General features: G+C 43.4%; 1 protein-coding gene across 1 annotated transcript in view; it reads right to left on the bottom strand.

The window, feature by feature from the left end:
• Positions 1-255: 255 nt before the first annotated feature.
• The window catches only part of RSPH9 (radial spoke head component 9), a 98,957-nt gene continuing 76,310 nt past the window's right edge, over positions 256-22,902 (bottom strand). The window contains exons 9-10 of the mRNA XM_078777455.1: positions 15,612-15,758; positions 256-769 (exon numbers count right to left, since the gene is read on the bottom strand). Of these exons, the coding sequence (XP_078633581.1) occupies positions 570-769; positions 15,612-15,758 (347 nt within the window). The 3' untranslated portion in view covers positions 256-569. The remainder of the gene's footprint in view (positions 770-15,611; positions 15,759-22,902) is intronic.

Raw genomic sequence — 22,902 nt, 5'->3', positions numbered from 1 at the left:
TTAATGCGATGTCAATGTATCGGAAATGATATCTAAAGTTCCCTCGATCTATTGACACATTCACTGAGTGTAGGGGCTGAATGAGATGGCACAAAAGCCACCATATTTTCATACGTAATAAATAGATTGCACATAAAATCGTTTTACTTTTTTAATCATCAGTTTTCTGTGTTTGGGGGTGTGAAAAAACAGGTATGTGAGATGTGTGTGTTGCCCCTTGTAACAATGGTAACGAAATTGATAACCACTGTTGGAGCTGTTTTTATTTTTTATTTTGGATCCATTAAAATTCCTGGCATTCTCATGAGTATCATTCAAGGGAAACAATCAGCGTTCTATCTCCTGGGCTTTTTGTCGCGGTTGCTGTTTGTTCTACAAAGCGATTCTTCTGCCGGTGCTGCTGCTCCTCCCTCAGCCGCAGTCGACTCGCAGGACCGGGGGTCGAGGCAGCTTGCCGAAGGCACGTCCCAACACCTGCTGCGTGCATTAAGAAAACATCAAAAAGCAACGTCGTTCCATGAGCGATGCGAATAATGCAGAGCGGCGACCAAAGTGCGCACAAAACAACGCTACTGGGGAGCGAGGACATGACACCCAGTGGAGGAGCCGGAGAGCATGAAAGCGATGTCGAGGTTCTTCTCTCCGAACCCGATGTACGCGTAACCGTGGTTTGGTGCGAGCATCTCGTGGTAGAAGGTGAGGCCGATCCAGTGGAGACTGCGCAACACGGCGAAACGCCCTCCCTGCTCGATTTGCAGGCTCCAGCACCCTGGGATGTGCATGAATGAGAAGCACATATTGAAACTCTGCACAGATCCCTCGTGCCCTGCACCATCATTGGCATTAGCGTCACATAACCTAAGCAGACTGCCCACATAATGATTCCTCATCGAATCTGGCATAATATCCTATGATCAGGGTCTCGCTGGATCTTATGAGAATTGCTTGTCAGGCTGCAAGATTCATGTGCTACACAATGTACAACAGGCACAGCACAAGGCGAACCAAGCTCGACAGCAAGGCGGCTCGTACACATCATTAGGCTAAATCGTTCGCATTGTGGTACAGCCATTAAATTCGGGATTTATGTTCGTATATAGATACTCTTTAAATACGGTCGATTAGCCAACTCGAAAATTAAACATGGCGTCCATTTGTTTTCAAAATGGCCACCAAAATTGCTTAAAATGTTCCATAAACTCTTTAATCTTGAATTTAGGATGTACGAGTATTAATACAAACGAGCGTGAAAATCACGGGCATAAATAATGTTTATGTTCATACAAACTAACTTGAATCCTGAATATCGCTTTGTATTCAACTGCAGTATTGTCTCTTATAGTGTGGTTAGTGGTTACTGGTAAGTATCCCTTTTACATTTCTGATCGCATTTATATTTGTATTAAAAGGCGTAGCATGCCTCTCGAGTCGCTGCGCGTCCGGTACACAATCGGGACGTCTTCTTCTTCTCCTCGGTATCAAGTGCAGCGTCTCACTGTGCGTAAAACAAAATGGCGCGGGTTATTCAAAACCGTTTCACTGATTTTCAGCTTTTATTCCACACTTATAGACATTTGGAGACATAGGTATGCTTACATGAAAGGGTTAGTCATAACTACATAGTACCGTATCACACATATCTTCGGGCGACAGGAGCAATAGCTGGAGAGAAGTTCCGATTACAAACTTCAGAAATAAGCGTTTTAACGATATAAATTCATAGAACTACATATTGTCTATAAGAGATAGATACAATTTAAAATTTACCTAATTAAGAACCACCTTTAGAGGCCATTTTTCCCCCGCAGAGCAGGGGTTGGCGTTTTTCGGGCACCGTGGTCCCATTTTTGAAGCAATGTTTTATGGCCGGATACCCTACCTGCCACCAACCCTGTTAGTCGCCTCTTGCGACACATAGGGAATTACCAGTGAACTGGTACTCAATTTGCCGACCTCGGAAGCATGACAGGCTGAGTCAACCCCCTCTGGCATAACTTCAGCGATCAACCGGGATTCAAACTCAGGATCCGAGGATCCCAACCCGGCACCCTAACCGCAAAGCCAACACCAGGCCAAAATTTTTTTTTTATTATTATTATTATTTTTGTATACAGATTCGAGGCTCGTGAAAGAGCTAACATTTATCACACAAACAAATCAAACAGACAAACAAACAAAGTATATAAAAAGGGGTGCGGTAGACAAGATGGGGAGAGCAGGGGAAGCACATAAACACAACATTTGCGAGCAGGGACATCGGGAATGTGTGGGAGGGAGAGGGCTTGGGGGGGAGGTGGCGTGGGAAGGGGGGGGGGGGTGGGGAGAAGTATAAACACAAGGACACCAAGGACCTCCAGGAAAGAAGTTGGTATTTCAATAAAGTGGATTTGGGGTGAAGTTAGCGGGTGTAGAAAAGATCAAGGTTTTAGATGGAGGAAGATAAGAGATGGTGGTGAACAGCTGTTTTAAAGACCTGGAGGGAGGAGTGGGATTGAAGAGAGTGAGGGAGTTTGTTCCAGAGCTGGGAGAAAAGAGGAATGAAGGAGTGAAGGTGAGCAGAGAGTCTTGATTTTGGCAGTTTAACCATACGAGGGTTGCAGGCAGATCTTGTGCGACCTGTAGGAATATTTGGGGGACAGAGCCCAGAGAGAGCTGGACGAGCAAGGCCGGAGAGGAGTCGGTAGAATACAGAAAGACCACCAACCTGCCTGTGGTGAGTAAGTGAAAGGCCCTCAGAGGTAGCTTCATCATGGGAGATTCCAATGATTCTGAACGCTTTGGTTTCAACAGCGTGAAGACGAGCTAGGTGTGAGGCAGGAGCACCAGCCCAGAGGGGAGAGCAGTATTCCATTGAGCTGCGGATGAAAGCCTTGTATGTGTTGAGAAGCTCAGGTGTGCCAAGGAAGGACTTCGCACGATGGAGGATGCCCAGTCGGCGACTGGCTTTGGAGGCCAGATTTGAAATGTGGCTTTCCCAGGAAAGATCATGGCAGATAGTGAGACTGAAAAGCTTGAGTGACAGAACTTCTTGGAGAGGATTATTCAGAAAGTGGATGGGAGGGTTGTCCAGTCGGTCTTTTCGGAGAGACATCGTAAGAGTGTGAGATTTGTCAGGATTGAAAGACATGTTCCACTTGTTTGCCCAGTCTGTGATTTTGTCCAGGTCTGCAGAGAGTGAGGAGGCTGCAGACTGCCGATCTGAGGGATGAGGAATGGAGCGGCACAGAGTGGAGTCATCAGCAAAGAGATAGAGAGGATTTTCAAGAGAGTCAGAGAGATCATTGATGAAGACCATAAAAAGCACAGGGCCCAGAACACTGCCTTGGGGAACTCCAGCCTGAACAGGAAGAGGAGATGAGAGAAACCCATTCAGGGCCACACGTTGACTACGACTAGAGAGGAAGTCCGCCAGCCATGCATGGAGATTTCCATGGATACCAAAGGAGGAGAATTTGGTGAGCAGAGCGGGGTGCCAGACCATATCGAAGGCACGTGATATGTCAAGGGAATGAATGAATGAATGAACGTTTTAAGGCCATTTTTCCCTGCTGGAGTGGGGGTTGGCCTTGCAGGCCCCATGACCTCGTGGGGCCCTGTTTTGAGGCAATGTTTTTATGGCCGATGCCCTTCCTGACGCCAAACCTTAGTCGCCTCTTACGATGCGCAGGGATACGGTGTACCTATTCTAAACCGGGGTACACACCGGGATCATTCATCCCAGCAAGCTGGTACTCAAATTGCCGACCTCGGAGGGATGACAGGCTGATTCAACCCCCCTTGCATTAATTCAGCGATCGACCGGGATTCGAACTCAGGATCCTCGGATCCTAAGCTGGCATCCTCACCGCTAAGCCAACACCAGGCAGTGATATGTCAAGGGAGACAGCTCTAATTTCCTGTTTGGCATTGAGGACCTCCATCCATTGTTGCGAAAGCAGAAGCAGCATGTCCAGAGTAGAGTGACCTGGTCTGAAACCAAATTGAAGATCAGAGATCAAGCCATTGGAGAAGAGGAAGGATTTCATATCCGAAGCAATGATGGATTCCATGACTTTGCTGATAATTGGGAGAAGGCTGATTGGTCTGTGGTTGCTAGGATCTGTTTTTGCACCTTTTTTGTGTAAAGCGGTAAAGTTTGCTGATTTCCAAGATGCTGGCCGATGGCCTTGAGCAAAAGAGAGGGTGAAAAGAACAGAGAGAGGGAGTGAAAGAGCGGAAGAACAGGATTTTAGGACCCGTGGGCTGATGCCGTCAGGTCCAGTTGCAGAATCAGAGTCGAGGGTTGACAGAAACTTTTCCACCTTGTCAGGAGGAAAGGACACAGAGTCCAGGAGCAGCTGGGTACGACTGGATATGGTGGGTACAGAGAGGGATGTGTTTGGGACATAAGATTTAGAGGCAAACACAGAGTTGAGGCGTTCAGCTTTTTCACATGCGGAGTCAGCTGTGTAGCCGTTTGAGGTGAGGGAGGGGATGGAGGGGGAACAAACACCAGAAACAGATTTGACCAGACACCACCAGGATTTGGAAGAGGGAGACACATTTGAGAGTTCGTATTTACCTAATACCTGAATAAATTTACCTAAATTTACCTAATTAAGATAAATAGAAATTTTATTTTTACCTTTAATATACATAAATATGTAGTTTCTGTGATTTTGTATTGATACTTGTACGTCCTAAATTCAATATGATAAAGTTTATTGCAAATTTTAGCAATTTTGGCGGCCATTTAAAAAAAATACACATTATTAGGTTATTATTAATTATTTTAAACTAATATTAAGCAAGAGGATTGGGTTATGTGGGCTTCATGGGGATAATGATTATGCCTATTTTGAAAAAATGGACGCCATGTTCATGGTTTTATTACAATGTGAACATTTTGTTGCTCCTACCCATAAATCAAAGTGCGGAGCATTATTTCTTTCTTATTTACAAGATCGAGGCTTGTGCACCTGGAAGAAAAAGGTACAAACAGAGAGTGGGGTAGCGGGGCAGCACTTGGACACAATAAGTGAGGGAATGAACGAACACGAATAAAGTGGAGAAAGGAAAGAAGGAATCACAGAAACCTGTGAGCAAGAGGATTGGGTTAGGCGGGCTTCATGGGGGTAATGATTATACCTACGGGGTAAAATGTCTATATAAGCGTGAAGATGGGTGGGGAGCAGTGCAACACCTTCTTGAAGCCCTGAAGAGGACATGATTATTTTATCATTGGGAACATCAGCTGTTTTATTTAAAATAGAATACAACAACAATAACAGGCATTTTAAGGCCATTTTCCATGGCAGAGCGGGGGTTAACCTTGCGGTCCCCATGACAATCTTCTCCATTTTGCCATATTTTCTGCATCTCTCCTTGTTAACCCCCTTGCCCGCATTTCTTCTTCGACCATCTTTAGCCAAGTCTTTCTCAGTCTTCCCCGTCCTCTACTTCCTTCTACATTCATTTCCATCACTCTTCTCAACCAGTCACTTTCATCCTTCCTCAACACATGACCAAACCATCTCAACCTGTTCCTCTTCACAGCATCCATCACAGGCTCTATTCCCATCGTCTTTCACAATTCGTCATTTGTCTTCCTCTCTCTCAACGATACTCTGCACATCCACCGAACCATTCGCATTTCCACCCTTTCCAGCCTTCGTTGCTGCTCTATGTTCATTACCCATGTCTCGCTCCCATAAATCATAACACTTCTCACACATACAGCATACACCTTTCCCTTCAGCTTCAACGACACACTCCTCCTCATCAGCACGCCACTCAGTTCCCGAAACTTCTTCCATGCACATCTCACTCGAGCAACTCGAGCAAAATGGAATGCCAGGTCTATTTTGGTCATGGTTGCTCCCTAGCCTTGATAAAGCCAAGAATCCTGGAGCAGTGGGAAGGATACAATTAGTTTGATTTATCAGTAGACATTGACACCAGGAAAACACCCACTTCTAGCTTGAGATAGTTATCTGGTTATCGAGTTCCGTCAAGTTGTGTCCGACTTCTGGTGACGTTCATGATCAAATCTCTCCAAATATCCCTCCCTGCACTGCTTTCTGAAATAATGGCAGAGAGAGTTTGGTTGCAGCCTTCACTCCATCCAGCATGTACAAGATCTGCCTCTTCGTCTTCTTTTTCTTCCTCTTTCATATGCAGCACAACATTTGTTGTTCTCCTCCTCAATTCCCTTTATAATGGGTGATGTCCAATCGCACCAAGCTCCTGCCCTGCCTTGACCACGATACACCTCCACTCGCCTCTGTACTCAGCCAACTCCCTCTCCACCCTCGAACCACCCGCACCTTAATGAAATCCCTCTTCACACAATCCTCTCATCTCAACCGTGGTCTACCTCTTTTCCTCCTTCCTTGTTCCCTCAACCTATCCGCTCTCTTTGCCATTCTCTCTTCCCCCATCCGCACCAAGAGTCCAGCCCATCTCAGCCGGCATTTCACCAATGCCGAAGCTGCACAGCTGTCTTCAAATCATCTGTCCACCAATCTCCTGCCTCAGTTCATCCATGGTACTGACGATAGCTCGACGGCATTCATCAGGTGAAACAGACAGACCTTGCCTTTAAAAAAAAAAAAACCAACATTAATCAAGCCAGGGAAAGTTCACAACCACCAATGGCAAAAGGAAAGGGGCCAGAGCAACATTCCGAAGAAGACAGCGCACAAATTTATTACAATTAGAGCTGTGCAGCAACCATTGTGAGTAAGAAAGGAGCGAGGAAAGAACACGCTGGTGATGGAATCAGGAAACTGGAGTTAAGGTGTTGAGGTGGGAGATGAGCATAAAGGTTTCAGTGCATACTTAAGGTAAACCGTTGAAGCCAACCAACAAATTCCAAAATTCAATACAACTTCTGCTGCAAGCTATCGCAGAAGGAAAAGCAATTTCCAAAGGTTGGGAACTTCTTGCCTTTCTCCAAATCTTTTTAAAGCCGAAGGGTGAAGGTGATGATTTTGTCAATATTCTGAAATGCCAAAATATTCCGATTCACGGATTTGAGAATACCACTCAAAATGCAACTGGCCAGACAAAAACCCAACGTGGTGTGGGAATGGGCGGTAGTTGAACAGTCTAAGACTCCAGAAGTATGCACACTCGACACTGAGCTGTCTAGCCTGGGTTTGAATTGTGACCCAGCTATAAACCGTCATCTTGGGTGGGCAATCCACCAATGTGTGCTGTCCCTTCGGTGGATGTTAATCCCACTGGTCTTTGGTGAAGTTTAAACACCCCGCTGTCTTTCGCTGTAAGTTATTTGGCAGCACCCTCAACCGATTACAAAATCCTGCCTAAACTATGGGTAGCAAGTGGCCTGCTCTTTTTGGATAACAGCTTTTGGATACAGTAGAGTGTGGATGTTGTTGTTGTTGTATAGCCCCGGACACTTCTCTTGAACAAGCCTGCGGCACGGAGACAGCCGACTGATCTCCCAAGAGCGACCCAGAGATCTTCCACATCTGGGATAGTAGTGTACCCCCGCCTTCACAGAGTAGGAGCCACGACAGAGTTAGAGAGAGAGGGGGAGAGAGAGAGAGAGAAAGAGAAAGAGAAAGAGAAAGAGAAAGAGAAAGAGAAAGAGAAAGAGAAACAAGAGGGAAAGGGCCGGTCCATGGGGACCATTCATCACTCTGACCATGACCGCCCTGACAAATTCGGGCAGCAGGGAAGAATGGGGAGGATTTGGCCCCGACTTACAATGGGGGGTACAACCACCACAAAGAGGCATCCTCGATAGTCGTAGTGTGGTTGTTGTCTCGGCAGCAGCTCCTACACTACTTATGATGAATCATACTCTATTTTAGAGCGTGTGCTGCCAAAGCAGTTTTTCTTGGCAAGGGTTATAATGGGTCCCTTAACTACTTCTGGGAAGACAATGGCAAGGTAGGAGTTTGCCATTTGTTTGTGGTGCCGGCGTTAGCTCGACTACTCTTCGCAAAGGAAGCCATGGAATATTTAACGTCCACCAACTAATCTTGGCAAACAGGGCGCTCAGCTTAACATAGATCCGAGGGATCTCACACACATTTATGAATCACCCTGCCTGTGAAACACCGGGATGGCAGTTTATAGCTGGGTCGGGATTCAAACCCAGGCTAGACAGCTTAGAGGCGAGTTTGCGTATCTCTAGGCCATCCCTGCCAGCCCTCTTGCACCACAGTAAAAACAGTCATGTTCCCAGGCGGTTCTCATGTGACATATGAACAGCGTCTTCAGCTACAAATGGCAACCATGACTGTGTGAGAATGTTTTAGCAAAACAAAGATTATTTTTTTTACCCAGAAGGCAAAAGTTCAGACCCAAGGATTTTGATCCCAGGGTGAGATTCCACTGGCACTCGGCAAGACAGCATGTATGACATATTATGTACCCGAATATCCCAGGGGAAGGTGTATGTTTGGGGAAGCGTGGTGGAAGGAGGAGGCAGTGTTACCAGGTCATCAATCGACCACCAGATCCACAAAATCTCTGCCAATACTGTCCTGATTATCTCACAATGATTATTATGATACTGCAATGAAGCGGACAGTGTTATGCGAAGCAAATGTACATTATTTCATTATTATCTACGAAGTGTATAATGGTCAGGTTGCATAATAATTCCAAACAATATAATTTGAAGTAACAATTTCTTTCAGTTTACAGGCTGAATCTATATTTCAGAAATGGAGTTATGAGCTTATGAACCTGTGCACTAGAGATTGCAACAACATCGCATCAATGACAACATACATATCAAGGTGAGTCACAAAAAAATGTACCCGATTTGGAATTTTATTTGAAAAAATTCTTAGTAAGTTGAAATGTAGAATATGGAGAATTTTTTGGAGTGAGCAATGAAATTGATTGGAGCAAATGTATTTTGACATTTCCATTATATTTTTCTTCTTTTTTTTGCAAGTAACCCATGGCACAACGAACAACAGAGGAGCGAATTTTCATTGTCGAAATAAAAGTAGAGCTTAAACCAATGATAGGAGTGCATTGTGCATTCAGAAGAAAATTCCCCAGATATGATGCACCAACCTCGAAGATTATACGTCGTGCGGTTTCAAAGTGGAGAGGGACGGGCTCTGTGAAGAGCAATAACGCAGGACAATCTGAACATCCGAGAAACACGGTGTTCGAACTCCGGAGACCGTAAACCGAATTGGCGAAGTGATTGTGCGTATCCCTGGAAAATCAACAAGGTGCATTTCTCACGAAACTGGATTGTCTCAAAGCAGTGGAATTCAGGTGTACATTCTGATATGAAGGCCCCTGGAAAATCAACAAGGTGCATTTCTCATTAAACTGGAATGTCTCAAAGCAGTGGAATTCAGGTGTAAAGTCTGATATGAAGGCCCCTGGAAAATCAACAAGGTGCATTTCTCGTGAAACTAGAATGTCTCAAAGCATTGAATTCAGGTGTAAATTCTGATATGAAGGCCCCTGGAAAATCAACAAGGTGCATTTCTCGTGAAACTAGAATGTCTCAAAGCAGTGGAATTCAGGTGTAAAGTCTGATATGAAGGCCCCTGGAAAATCAACAAGGTGCATTTCTCGTGAAACTAGAATGTCTCAAAGCAGTGGAATTCAGGTGTAAAGTCTGATATGAAGATCCCTGGAAAATCAACAAGGTGCATTTCTCACGAAACTGGAATATCTCAAAGCAGTGGAATTCAGGTGTAAATTCTGATATGAAGGCCCCTGGAAAATCAACAAGGTGCATTTCTCACGAAACTGGAATGTTTCAAAGCAGTGGAATTCAGGTGTAAATTCGGATATGAAGACCTTCCCTGGAAAATCAACAAGGTGCATTTCTCATGAACCTGGAATGTCTCAAAGCAGTGGAATTCAGGTGTAAATTCTGATATGAAGGCCCCTGGAAAATCAACAAGGTGCATTTCTCACGAAACTGGAATGTTTCAAAGCAGTGGAATTCTGGTGTAAATTCGGATATGAAGACCTTCCCTGGAAAATCAACAAGGTGCATTTCTCATGAACCTGGAATGTCTCAAAGCAGTGGAATTCTGGTGTAAATTCGGATATGAAGATCCATGGAAAATCAACAAGGTGCATTTCTCATGAAACTGCAATGTCTCAAAGCAGCGGAATTCAGGTGTAAAGTCTGATATGAAGGCCCCTGGAAAATCAACAAGGTGCATTTCTCATTAAACTGGAATGTCTCAAAGCAACGGAATTCAGGTGTAAATTCTGATATGAAGGCCCCTGGAAAATCAACAAGGTGCATTTCTCGTGAAACTAGAATGTCTCAAAGCAGTGGAATTCAGGTGTAAATTCTGATATCAACATCCCTGGAAAATCAACAAGGTGCCTTTCTCATGAAACTGGAATGTCTCAAAGCAGTGGAATTCAGGTGTAAAGTCTGATATGAAGATCCCTGGAAAATCAACAAGGTGCATTTCTCATGAAACTGCAATGTCTCAGAGCAGTGGAATTCAGGTGTAAATTCTGATATGAAGATCCCTGGAAAATCAACAAGGTGCATTTCTCATGAAACTGGAATGTCTCAAAGCAGTGGAATTCAGGTGTACATTCTGATATCAAGATCCCTGGAAAATCAACAAGGTGCATTTCTCATGAAACTGGAATGTCTCAAAGCAGTGGAATTCAGGTGTAAATTCTGATATGAAGGCCCCTGGAAAATCAACAAGGTGCATTTCTCATGAAACTGGAATGTCTCAAAGCAGTGGAATTCAGGTGTAAATTCTGATATGAAGGCCCCTGGAAAATCAACAAGGTGCATTTCTCATGAAACTGGAATGTCTCAAAGCAGTGGAATTCAGGTGTAAAGTCTGATATGAAGATCCCTGGAAATCAACAAGGTGCATTTCTCATGAAACTGGAATGTCTCAAAGCAGTGGAATTCAGGTGTAAATTCTGATATGAAGGCCCCTGGAAAATCAACAAGGTGCATTTCTCATGAAACTGGAATGTCTCAAAGCAGTGGAATTCAGGTGTAAATTCTGATATGAAGGCCCCTGGAAAATCAACAAGGTGCATTTCTCATGAAACTGGAATGTCTCAAAGCAGTGGAATTCAGGTGTAAAGTCGGATATGAAGATCCCTGGAAAATCAACAAGGTGCATTTCTCATGAAACTGGAATGTCTCAAAGCAGTGGAATTCAGGTGTAAATTCTGATATGAAGATCCCTGGAAATCAACAAGGTGCATTTCTCATGAAACTGGAATGTCTCAAAGCAGTGGAATTCAGGTGTAAATTCTGATATGAAGATCCCTGGAAAATCAACAAGGTGCATTTCTCATGAAACTGGAATGTCTCAAAGCAGTGGAATTCAGGTGTAAATTCTGATATGAAGATCCCTGGAAAATCAACAAGGTGCATTTCTCACGAAACTGGAATGTCTCAAAGCAGTGGAATTCAGGTGTAAATTCTGATATGAAGATCCCTGGAAATCAACAAGGTGCATTTCTCATGAAACTGGAATGTCTCAACGCAGTGGAATTCAGGTGTAAATTCTGATATGAAGACCTTCCCTTACAAAATGCATTTGATGCAGCAGTTAACCTCAGATGAAGAGCGTCGACGATGTGAATTTTCTGTGTGATTGTGTGGGATTATTGATCGAGCAGGAATCAATATAGAAGACGTAATTTTCAGTGACGAATGTCATGTTAAACAAACAGAATTGTCGGTTTTGGGGCGTGGAGAAACTGGAGCCCTTTGTTGAGTTTCCTCTACACTCTCCAAAAATCACGATGATCAAGTGGTCTCGGTAGTCATCGGATTTACGGTCCATACCATCTTGAAGATCAGGATACTGAGGAAGGGTTGGCTGTGCATGCAGAACGTTACGTACATATGTTGAACACATTTTTCTGCAGTCATGTGACAAAAGTTCCTGGTGCTTAGTTTCAATAGGATGGAGCAACTGCTCATCACACAGCTTGCTTGTCCATGCAGTGGCTCATTAATCACTTTCCTGGAAGATTAATATCCCACCGATCTGGATTTCTTTGCTCTTCAAAATCTCCTGACCTCTCACCTTTAGATTTTTTTCCCTGTGGGGATTTGTTAGGGAAAATGTTTTCAAAACACCCCAATGAACATTCTTGAAGTCAAAGATGCTGAAAAGAGGGTTATTAATTTCCAGAGTCGCACGTGAAACACCAATCTGTAGCCAGAAACTATTCCATATGTACCTGGAAGTGCGCAGGACTTAGAGGACATTTCCAACATTTTTTTACAGAATTTTATTTTACAGAATTTACAGAAAATTATTAATTTTAGAATTTTATTTAAAATACCAAATTTTATGAGTTCCCTTATGTATCACATCTATTTTAAAATCTTGCATTAAAAAATATCCCACTTAATAAACAATTAAAATCGGTTACATTTTTGGGACCAACCCTGTATAACCTGAAAGAAGAAAAAGAAGAAAACTTTGTTGCACAGCTTTTATACGTGATTGAACTGCAAAGTGATAAGAAAGCCTTTTCACAAAGCCTTCTGCGATACCACTCTACTTATTTTGGCCTACAAGGCATTTGTGTGAAGTTCAATGGAGTATTGCTTTCCTTTGTCGGCTGTGCCCACGCATTATACTCGTGGGATTCTGTGGAAGCTAAAGCTCAAAACATCATTTATATCACCCACCAGGAGGGGTAAGCACAAAGCATTCTCTTAATGCAGACAGTTTGGTGGCTTATTGGTCCTCCAATACAACTCATATGATATTGCTGCCCCTGCACATTCGGCCGTCCTCCTGTATTCCACTAAATGTCGTCGTCTTGTTCGCCTTCCAAAGTCGTGCCCTGACTTTGCTTTATACTCAAAGACCACCACAAGGGCCTTGATAAATGACCACCAAAGACTTAATTAACAGATCGGTCTTGAAATGAAACTAACACGGAGAAATACGATCAGGTTCCTGCATAAGCCAGCAACACAAATGTAACGTCGCAATTGCGGGATGAGGGTCCATACGCCATTGATTATAGTTTTCTTTTTGAACCCAACGTTTATGGCCACTGACCATGTAATGGCCTTTTGATGTCATAGTTATTGCATATATTCCTTTCTATAAACTGACTCTAGATTTCAGAAAACAATTCCATTCAGCTTACAAAACTTACCGACACAATTTGGCGATACAAGGCCTTACTCAAATTTAGCAGGCCACGGGGAGCCGATAAAAGACATTCTACGGTCAAAATAGTCCATTTTGTTTTGGCAATACCGTACTTAGCTGCTTTGGTGGTACCTTTATGCAATTTATCTTTCACATTTTACTTCCTCACTTTATGCCAGGACGTATAAGGTAAGTCAAGCATCATTTCCGGGCACATTGCCATCCCAGCACAATGCATAAAGGTGCCATCCGCATACAGTAGGTATGAAAAAAAGAAGAACATGTGGGAAAAGTGGAACACAAATGAAGAAGAGCAAACCATTCCAGAACGAAACCAAGTTGACCTGGAAGTAGTTTACCTTATGCTGGTGCACAGACTCCATTGCTGAAAATGTCAGCAAGGTAACTCATATCACTGAACCAAGTTCAAGTAAGAATTTTTATTTCTATAAAACCATAATCCTGACTAGCTTTTCCTCACTTGCTACACCACCATACTGTGAATCTCAAAACTTTTTGCATTCGGAGGAACGCTTTTGGAAGGTAGGCCATGTGAAAGTGGTATATGTATATATATATATACATATACCACTTGATGGTATATATATATACATATATATATACACGTTTGTGGGGGTAGATGATGACATACTGTAGTACAGGCAGGATTGTATAGGCATAGCATGGACCGTGGACGCATAGGAGACATCTCAATGTATTAAGTAGGGAAACCGGAGCTTAAGTTGTTTACGTGTCTTCACAAGAGGGTGAAGCTATGGTAATTAGATAGGGGTTAAGACTAGTTTTTCCCCAGTGTGTGATTGTCCTCGGTGGTTTTTCCCTATGTTTTTACAATTATAACAAGGCCGACCATAAAAACCCTCATTACAACAACAACAATAACAACAACCATCCATTAACCAACTGTAACCGGCATAATCGCCGACAAAAGCCCGAACATTTTCGATAGACAGCTAAACCCTGCCTCCAAAGGATCGTAACCGACAGGCCATGCCCCGAGCTTCGTCATTGGTCGTGGAGACCAGTGCCGGATTAAGCCTCGGCTGGCCCTAAGGCACATTTTGAAATTTTAGAGAATGGCCTGAACAATTTAAATTAGATCTCGGGCTCATGGAAATGGACCCCAGACAAAAGATGAACTGATTCATGAACAAAATATTTAATACAAAAAAAGACATATTTAATGTGAAAAGAAACTACTTTCAAACTAGTTTAGTCTATACAATTTGCAGTGTATGAATATATGCATGACAAAACACGCACAGATTTGGCACTTAGCTTTATAGTTTACTAGACCTTAGATTGTAACCTTGCGCGCGTTTACAACTGCAAACTCTTCAATTACGGAACTGAAGTCCAGTTGTCGGAGCAAATCACTTTCAATGCACAAATGCACATTTTTGTGGCCCGAATTTTTGGCTGGCCCTAAGGCACATTCCTTGTCTGCCTAATGGTTAATCCGGCACTGGTGGAGACACGGGGTGATTCGATGGAGCTCGGCCATTGGTTGGGGTGACGTGATCGAAAAAGTTCGAGAGGAGGGGAGAAGAAGAGTCTCTCTCTCTCTCTCTCTGAGCCTTTGTTCTCTCTCGGTTGGGCTTTTGTCTCGGGCGGTCATTTTTGTCTCGGGTGCGCTCGTGAGGAGAGCTTTTTGGGGCTTTGTGAACTTTTGTAACGTTGGGGGAGGGGGTGTTGTTGGACTGTGGTGCTTTTCGGGAGAGCTGGAGCCACGTTGCATTTTGGAGGGAGTGGAGAGCGAAAGAGGACCAGCCGCACAAATTACCTCGTGTTTGTGGTGACGCGGAGAGCAACTCCGCACCATCTTGTGCACTTCCCGTTCGTGGGTCCGATGTTAAACCCGTGTGGCTTCCATCCAGGTAAGCATCTCATTGCCTTCTGTCCCACGCGTGCCATAAAACCACCGCCATTATTCGGCTGTTTGCCTCGGAAATTAAGGATCGTTCTGGCTATCTGTCCGAGGCTGGTGTTCATCGGCGATGGACTTGACAATATATACGAGTACTAGTAAAAATAAAGGCCGTCAAAATGACGGGTTGGAACAGTTTATGTGACAGTACAGCCTGGCGAGCATGATAAAGTCTGAAGCCTCGGCCTAGTGTCAGGTGTGCTTATATCTTCTTTATTTATTAGACATCCTATGGATGTAAATAAACACTCGCTTAGCGCTGTTGCACATCATGTGCAGAAAATTTCACCTCCCTGCGCCTCCCGTGTATTTTTTTTTACTCTTCGGTAAACCGCCTTTGAGGCAAGCCACCTTCTACAATTCCAATTAAAGAGACATCATTCCTCTTTTATGGAAAATCTTTTTCGAGTTTTTTTTACCCTCAAAAATAGACCGTAGTTAACACACATTCGTGTTAAAAGACTGGCCTTTAAAACCTGCCCTCGTGAAAGGGGGACAGACATCTGTACAAACACACAAACTAACAGTGTTTTATATGGTAGATATACCTTTGGGAAAATCCTTCTCAATGGAGTCCAGGAAGTCGATAGAGGGATCCAGCTTCGACTTCTGCAGTAAGGACATTGTGGAAGGCAGTTTAAGCTCCCTAAGATGCATGTATGATCGAAGCTTCGCTCCTTCTTCTATTGTCAGACCTGAAAACAAATCACAAATTCATTACCTCCCACCTTAATATGAGTTCTCTTGCAAGGAACCTCAACAAAGCAGGAGGAAAATTGGCCCATCACTGCCTGCACAGCGGTTGCCAACATATGGCTGTTTGTCTGTGCTCTCTTTTTAAAATGCTGAGCGTCAAACAAAGAAGCAGCACATACCATCTTTAAAGTCTTCGGTACAACTAGGCCGGGGTTCGAACCGCTGAACGCGCAGACTCAGAGCGAACGCTCGAACCACAGACAGACAAACGTCTCTCAACTATAAGCGAGATGTTTGTCTGTATGTCGGTCTGTATCACCATTTTTCTCAGAGATGGCCAAACGGATCTACGTCAAACTTTCAGAGGTTCATCAGTGAGTGCCAGGGAGCGTTTCAGGCAAAAATAAATAATTGAAAGTTTAGAAAAAAAAATTAGATTTTTTTTTTAATCACTCTGTAGTGCCAACGCCTATGTAGCTACGTGAACGGTAATATTATGTGATCCCCCACCCCATTCCTTAGTGGGTGTAGGGAAGTATTTTAGGCACCCACGAAAAATAGAAAAAAATTGATTTCTTCAAAATGTCGACAGGATTAGAATATGGGCCTTCAAGATCATTAGAATGTCCCATGCTGAAGCTGAATCTATAGACCTATCACTTTGCCATTGCAGACAGGTTTGTGGTCTCTGTCTTCTACCGCCTCCTTTCTGGTGTTGCACCCTCTGTGTTTCCGTGCTTTGTCCCCCCCCCCCCCCCCCAGGCTTCTGCAGGGCTCACACGGTCGAAAATCAACCCTCTTCTGGTAAAACTACCTAAATCCAGGATCACTGCTCATCTCCACCCATTTGTTCCTCTTTTTCCTGCCACCTGTGGAATCAACTTCCACATCCTCTTCTATCTCATACTTCCCTCCAGGTCTTCAAGACCAGGGTAGCTGTTCACTACCATCTCAGATTGTCCCCCATTCCAAAATCATGATCTTCTCTACCCTTGTTAACCCCACCCGAATCCCTCCTAATTGACCGGTCTTTCCTCCTTGGAGTCCTCCATGCATGCGCATTTTGCATCCCGTTTTTGGCTGATGCATCCCGATGCGCAAGCTCTTCCACGAGCCTCGACCACGCATACAAAAAACAGCACAGGCAACGTCAGGTACCCTTGCTAGGAGTATATAGATAAGGGTCTCGTTTCTAAAAGCCAGTGGGCACCCAATGCAACCAAGCTGTGCACCTAACTCAGCATGAGCTCACTGCTCGAACTGGATCTCTCGAGCTTCACGCCAGGGAGTTGTGCGTTTCAAGGATGTGCAAAAGGCACTTCCAATTAGGCTAAATGTGCCCTCATAAACCTTTCGGCTGCAAGGCGTGTGAAGAAAGATGAAAGCCTCCGTTCGGAGGATGTTATTTAATTGCTTTCCACATCTGAATAAATAAATGTCCATGAGGTTAAAGGATACAAAATAATTGATATCGAAAGCTGCAACAAGGATTACACCAATTCGTCCGGAGCAACGCCTGATCCGATCAGTATGAAACAAAAAAATTCTCTGCAACTGCTAGTCCATCGGACACATGCTCATTATCGGAGCGCCTCCTCCTGTAGACTTTTTAAAGATAATTATGACATCATAGGTCACGTGGTACAGGCGCCATATTGGAAAAAAAATGAAAAACGTTGCACCTCTGTATCTCCGAAACCGCTTCACGGAGAAAATTGCTAGTCCATCGGACACATGTTCACTATCGGAGCGCCTCCTCCTGTAGACTTTTTAAAGATAATTATGACATCATAGGTCACGTGGTACAGGCGCCATCTTGGAAAAAAAAATGAAAAACGTTGCACCTCTATCTTCGAAACCGCTTCACGGAGAAAATTGAAACGTGGCTCATTGTAAAGAACTCCTCATGGGGAACAAGTGTTGTTAACGATGACGTCATGATTCGACAAGTACAACGCTCAGTACCAGGTGTAGCTTTGTTGTCATTGTCGTAATCGTTTCTATATTTGTACATATGTCTTATTGTGATGGTTCTGGTTTGTCCGACGACTACCTACAGCCTTCTCAATCAAAAACATGCTGGACACTTCTGTTGCCGGTTCTGCACTTGCTTCAATACCAGCGCAGGTCATCCTCCTCTCCTTCTTGCACCGTCTGTGGGAAACATTTTGGTTTGGTGAAATGCCATGGCCCTGAATGTTCTTTTCCAATGGATCTACTAATTTTGGTGCTGCCAAGGAACAGGTACAGTGATTTCTGTTGTCGCGGACTTTCTTTGACGTCACAGCGACAAATTGTCCCCACAATGACATCTGGTTATGAGATTCCACCTGCACCTGAATCGACTTGTGGGGTTTGGATATGAGGAGGTCCTACAGACGTATAGTCGCACGCAACCTGAATTACTGCTCTCCTCGCATTATAGTCAGGTTGACTACGTTAACAAATATAATTTCGTTCAAAATTTGGGAGATTAGCAAACCTGTACATTTTTGGAATCATCAGAGCATGGAGAATCCGAAAATCAATGTTGACATTTGCACAGACACCGATTTTGGATTTTCAAAATGGCCGCCATAAAATACATATTTTGCGCTATCTCGGCTTCTCGTCAACCTAGAAAGTTAATTAAATATGCTAATCCTATGTTTTCTGGGTCAAGGAATCCAATAAAGGCCTCAAAATAGTGCTCAGGATTATAGAAAAGCAACAAACAAAGGTAATTGAAAACCATTGTCTTTATATTTGTGATATAATTGTATTACATAATACATGATATTGCAAGTCCTTTGAAGTTATAGGTTTGGGTTTATAAAGCAAGAAAGCAGCCTTGTTAGTATCAGATTGAACTATAAGTCCTGTGCACAGGATCTACGAGGCCTATACCGTTCAGGAATATGCTTTTACAGATCTTCATCACTGTCCTGAGTCATTTTCGCAAAGGTGTCTACGCAAATGTAAACATTAATTTTTGGATTCCTCATGCTCTGAATATTCCAAAAATGTATAGTTTTACTAATCTCCAAAATTTTTGAACGAAAAAACATGGTGAACCTGACTATTAAGGCTACCTCTGGGATGTCCCGTTTCCATATCACAGGTGTCACAATGCTTGTTGTGCAGTGTAGACTTACTTAGTGTACATCTGATGGGGGTAGGGTTGGATAGGATGAGGGAGTGAGGTGTGAGAGATGGTCAAGTCGAGGGGAATACACTGGGATTGCTAGGCCACACAATCTTGCCTCTTCACCATCCTCACAACCAGAAACCTTCATTTCCCATCTGTCATGGCAGCTTGAGCAACATACACCATCATGACATTCACAGGCTTGGAACTTTCTGCAGAAATTCGTGCTGTTGTGAATTATTATTTTGATGTTGTCTTTTCTCCTGTCCTGTTTCTCTTTCAAGCATTCTTGTTTATTTACCCTGCCACCTGGCAGGATGGCCTGCAGGTATGTACACTCGCCTCCAAGCTGTCTAGCCTGGGTTCGAATCTCGAGCCCAGCTATAAACTGTCACTCCAGCGTTTCACGGGCAAGGATGAATCTGAGTGATCAGAAGCAACAATACCTGGGAGAAAATTAGCGAAAACAAAGCACGTGTGGTCAAAAACAGAGACAGAAGCAACAGCCTGACTAGCCCAGCCATACATGAGAAGGCCGGACTTTACTATAGACAAACAAGTACAAAAAGTTTTAATTAAAACAAAAGCCGCGTCGATGTTACACAATGCCTAGATGCAGCTGTGCCTATAACGTCAATGTTATAGGCACAGGACATTCCTATTGATTCGATTACTTGATGTTATTTTTGTGCAAAGTGAAAATATATCTCGGCAATTTCCCGTGTGTGGCGACGAATTTTTAATATATCTCGGCATTTTCCCGTCTGTTATTTCAGGCGGTGTATGACTGACCATGCCGCGATTTAAAAAAAATATATCTCGGCAATTTCCTGTGTGTGGCGACACGTGAACGAAGCTATGCTCCTCTCTCCACATTATTGTGACGACGTATAAATTAAATATTTCATCGTGACGATTGTCATCAAATGGACGAATTTTTAATATATCTCGGCATTTTCCCGTCTGTTATTTCGGGCGGTGTATGACTGACCATGCCGCGATTTAAACAAAATATATATATCTCGGCATTTTCCCGTCTCTTATTTCGGGCGGTGTATGACTGACCATGCCGCGACTTAAAAAAAAAAAATCTCAATGGACTTGAAGTTACAGGCCTTTGAGAATTCATTTCGTTCTATAAAGGGCAACTTTCATCGGATTTTCTTCCCGTTTTTTTTCAACCGAGTCTAAAACTATGTTAGCGACTGTGAAAAATGAAATGATATATCGAATTTGATTTGAAATAAAACTGTGTGAGAGAGGAAGACACCACGGGCCTACAAAACAGGCCTCAAAGCTATGCGAGTAAATAAAATGGTGGATATTTGTTTATATGAAGGCTCTCCCAGAATGGGTGGAGCTATGGTTCCCAGAATGGGTGGAGCTTTGAGGTTTTGTCTTCTCTGCAAGAAGAAGAAGAAGAACAAGAAGAACAACAACAACAGCAGAGGGCACTCTATGAGCAGCGTCTGCGACGCGGCTAAAAGTAGACAGTTGAATCCATCTGCTGGCACTGAAGGTGTTGATGGACGTTATAAAGACCGCACAACATCATTCACCAAAAGTACAAGAGTTATTGCTGCCACCCTGGCCACATGTTCTCTTTCACAAAGAGTAGGCAAGTTATCACCGGCATCCTGGATAAATTCCAAAGTCATGTTTGTGGAACTTCATGCCTTGCCAGCGGATTCCAAAAGGTGTGGACGAGAAACGTTCATTGTGATCGATCCCTCAAGAAGGTATGAATAATATGGGCAATTGGAAGAAGAAGTAAAATATAAAGATAAGTGACATGTTCTACGTATACCCAAACCATGGTGTCATGGTTTAATCACATACAGTGCCTTCAGAAAGTATTCACACCCCTTGACTATTTTCACATTTTGTTGTGTTACAGAATTTTAAATGGTTTAAATTGAAATTTTTTGTCACTGATCTACACATAATACCCCATAATATCAGTGGTGATATTTTTTAGAAACTTTTACAAATTAATTATAATGAAAAGCTGAAATGTCGTGAGTCAATAAGTATTCAACCCCTTTTGCTATGACACTCCAAATTGAGCTCAGGTACATCCAATTTCCTTTGATCATCCTTGAGATGTCTCTACAACGTGATTGGAGTCCACCTGTGGCCAATTCAATTGATTGGACATGATTTAGAAAGAAACACACCTTTCTCTATAAGGTCCCACAGTTGACAGTGCATGTCAGAGCAGAAACTCTACAATGAATTCCAAGTAACTATCCTAGAACTCCAAGATAGGATTGTGAGGAGGCTTAGATCTGGGGAAGGGTATAAAACAATTTATAAAATGATGAAAGCTCCCAAGAGCACAGTGAGCTCCATCATTAAGAAAAGGAAATAATATGGAACTACCTTGACTCTTCCTAGAGCTGGCCGTCCGACCAAAATGAGCAACCGGGCAAGAAGGACCTTGGTCAGGGAGGTGACCAAGAACCCAATGACCACTCTGACAGAACTACGGACCTCCTTGGCTGAGATGGGAGAACCTGCCAGAAGGACAACAGTCTCTGCAGAACTTCACAAATCGAGGCTTCATGGGAGAGTGGTCAGACAGAAGCCACTCCTGAGAAAAAGGCACATATCAGCACACCTGTAGTTTGCAAAAAGGCACGTGAAACACCCTGAGAGCATAAGGCTAAAGATTCTGTGGTCTGATTAGACAAAAATTGAACTCTTTGGGCTGAATGCAAAGCGCTACATCTGACGGGAACCGAGCACAGCTCAACACCCATCTACCATCATCCCTATCATGAAGCATGGTAGTGGCAGCATCATGCTATGGGGATGCTTTTCAGCGGCAGGGACTGGGAGACTTGTAAGGATAGAGGGAACAATGAATGGAGCCAAATACAGACAAATCCTTGAGGAGAACCTGCTTCAGAATGCAAAGGACCTTAGACTGTGGCGAAGATTTACATTCCAACAGGACAATGACTCCAATAATACAGCCAAAGCAACACTGGAATGACTTCAGAACATGAACGTGAAAGTCCTTGAGTGCCCAGAAAATTCCCAGACTTGAATCCCATTGGGAATCTGTGGAAAGACTTGAAGATTGCTGTTCATGGATAAAAAAAATATCAGGGTCTGAGGGTTTTTAGGGGGCAGTTTGAGTGACTGTTTTCTCCTGATCCAGGTGAGCTTCAAGACTCACGGTGCTACTTTTAATTATTTTGTAAAAGTTTCTTTAGAATTTTTTTTTTTTCCACTTTGACATTACGGGGTATTATGTGTGGATCAGTGACAAAAATCTAAATCTCAATTTAATCCATTTTTAATTCAGGCTGTAACAACAAAATGTGGAAAAAGGCAAGGGATGTGAAAACTTTCTGAAGGCACTGCAGGATAATGTCTAATTATATGGGCTCTATTCTCCAGAGAATTGCTTTAAAACAATGCATGCTATTAGATAGTTTCCTAACATCTTTTATTATAATAGAGCAAACGTATATGGTTATGTATGTCGCTATGTATGTATGTTTATATGCGATGAAAACGTCTTCTTCTTCTTCTTCTTCAAATAAAATTACCACCCTCTTAATTGCTTTAAGACTGCTGAGACCCCTCAGACCTTTGACGACTCTTTAATTCCCCCAAGACCCTTCAGACCATCAAGACCCCGGAAGACCCAAAATACCCTGAAGACCTCCAAAGACCCAAAACACCCCAAAGACCCAAAATACCCTTCAAGGCCCTGAGGCTCAAAATGACCCTGCATACCCTAAGACCCAAAAGACCCCGAAGACCCAAAAGACCCCGAAGACCCAAAACACCCATAGACCCAAAACACCCCGAAGACCCAAAACACCCAGAAGACCCAAAACACCCTGAAGACCCAAAACACCCTGAAGACCCAAAACACCCTGAAGACCCAAAACACCCATAAGACCTAAAACACCCAGAAGACCTAAAACACCCAGAAGACCTAAAACACCCAGAAGACCTAAAACACCCAGAAGACCCAAAACACCCCGAAGTTCCAAAAC

This window comes from Myxine glutinosa, chromosome 5 (genome assembly GCF_964187855.1).
Source record: "Myxine glutinosa chromosome 5, kmMyxGlut1.1, whole genome shotgun sequence".
Taxonomy (NCBI): Eukaryota; Metazoa; Chordata; class Myxini; order Myxiniformes; family Myxinidae; genus Myxine; species Myxine glutinosa.
This window is presented reverse-complemented; position numbering and strand designations above follow the sequence as displayed.